The sequence below is a fragment of the Perkinsus marinus genome (assembly GCF_000006405.1).
Source record: "Perkinsus marinus ATCC 50983 genomic scaffold scf_1104296970364, whole genome shotgun sequence".
NCBI lineage: Eukaryota > Perkinsozoa > Perkinsida > Perkinsidae > Perkinsus > Perkinsus marinus.
Genome location: NW_003202485.1, coordinates 1 through 1,755, shown reverse-complemented (window position 1 = coordinate 1,755; position 1,755 = coordinate 1). Strand labels below are relative to the sequence as shown.

General features: G+C 53.8%; 2 protein-coding genes across 2 annotated transcripts; both read left to right on the top strand.

The window, feature by feature from the left end:
• Window positions 1-318: 318 nt before the first annotated feature.
• Pmar_PMAR024434 (hypothetical protein) lies at window positions 319-624 on the top strand (the record flags this gene model as incomplete). Its single annotated transcript, XM_002767630.1, has 1 exon — window positions 319-624. The coding sequence occupies one exon, from the start codon at window positions 319-321 to the stop codon at window positions 622-624; it is 306 nt and encodes a 101-aa protein (XP_002767676.1).
• A 246-nt stretch (window positions 625-870) lies between these two features.
• Pmar_PMAR024433 (hypothetical protein) lies at window positions 871-1,614 on the top strand (the record flags this gene model as incomplete). The annotated part of the gene is made up of 1 exon (XM_002767629.1): window positions 871-1,614. A coding segment is annotated over one exon (744 nt), but the record flags the coding sequence as incomplete, so codon positions are not given.
• Window positions 1,615-1,755: the final 141 nt, after the last annotated feature.

Here is a 1,755-nt window from a genome sequence, read left to right as displayed (position 1 = left end):
CCGGTGGTGACGTTAGCCGATCTCTCAAAAAAGTCACCTCACCTAAGGGGCATCTCCTACGACTTGCACCCCTCTGACCGCTATATTCAAGAAGTCTGCTGGGCACCACCTGGTGTGGCAAGAACTGTGCATCTATTGACGACACCACTCCGCAAGTTCGCCTCTGAGAACGAGAAGGTCGATGAAGATAACCTATTGATGTCGGATATGGTGGTCTGTCTGATGCGTTGGGCCTTCTCGACAGCCCTGCTATCAACCTACTTTCCCGACTCCCCCACTGTCGAGATAAGTTGGCTTATGAGCCATCTCACCAACACCATGTTCGCAGTCAACTCGCTTTCCTTCTCCTCTCGTCAGGGCGGTCCTGTAGCTGGATTATTCTATCATCGCAAGACCTGCAACAGAGTCGCCGAGGCGCTTCGACGAGGGGGAGACCCGGCCAATGAACTAAGACTCCTCTCGGACTTCTCCGAAAACGATGCTCTGAGGGCCTGCAACGACGCCATAAGCCACAAGGAGAAGAAGAAGAAGTCGTGGTGGGGCTCAAACGCTGGTTATCGTAATAGTTACAGTGGGAAGAGGCCTCGTAAAGAAGCCGACAAGACGAAGGGACCCCCCAAGTGAGCACCCCACCTCACCCTCCTCACCTCACCAGTTCGTACTCGCGAGTGCGTTGTTCCCGGTGGATACTCCTCTTCTTTCCCTACTATGATATGTTGTTGAGTTGAGTAGTACCGAGGGGGGATCACTCATCGATAGACACTGTCTCTATCAAGCTTATTCTGTCCAATGGGGAAACGTCGGCATCAATGGAATGCCAGAGCTCCTCGTGGGAAGAAAGCCCACACAACCCCGACTCGTCTAAAGGCCATGGCTATAGACGCTCTCACTGAGATCCTGGCGAAAGAGGGCCGGGATGAGCCCATATTTTATTATAGTTCGGCAAAGGTCGACACTGCAAAAATTCGGGAATTTTCGGTGGATGGAGACGCCAAAGCCCACGCAGCTCAAGCTCGAGTCAGGGCCCATCCGCTTGACAGCAAACCCTCGCTACCGGATTCTCTGTTGGCAGCGATTGACTACCAATCTTCGGCGACCAGTGAGGTCGTCAACAAAGAGAGGCGCAGCCTCTTAGGCTCTCTGCGAGCCAGGGCCTCCGAGTTGGGGCCTACAGCCGAGATCTGGCGCTGCCAGATGGACCCAGGAGTCCGCTCCATAAGCGGCCACCTGAACCTACCTCTCTTACAAGAGCTCATACAGCTGACACAATACTCGGATACCCAGCTGGCTAAGGACATACAACAGGGTCTGCCTGTGATCGGCAAGATGCCGGAGATAAAGGGGGTCTTCGCCCCGCTCAAGTCAAATCCTGACCCGAAGGAATCCAATAAGAAGAAGACGACGAAGAAGAAGAAGTTGACAGCGTCTCAGCTCTTGGACGAAGCCTCGTCATCCATGAGAAAAACCTTGAACGAGATCCGTCTAGGAGAGTTCGACGAGGAGATTTGGACAGCCACCCTAGCTGAGGTAGAGTCGGGACTCATGGAGGGTCCATACAGCCACGAGGAGGCATTCCAGAGGTTCGGTCGCCACGTCATCTCTAAGCGCTTTCCGGTCAGACAACCGGATAAGACGAGATTATGCGACGACTATCGCCGGAGTCAGGTTAATGCAGCCACCGAGTATACCCAGCGTATCACTCTCCCGACTCATCATACGTTGGAGGTGGCATGGAGGAAAATGTCTAAGGCACGA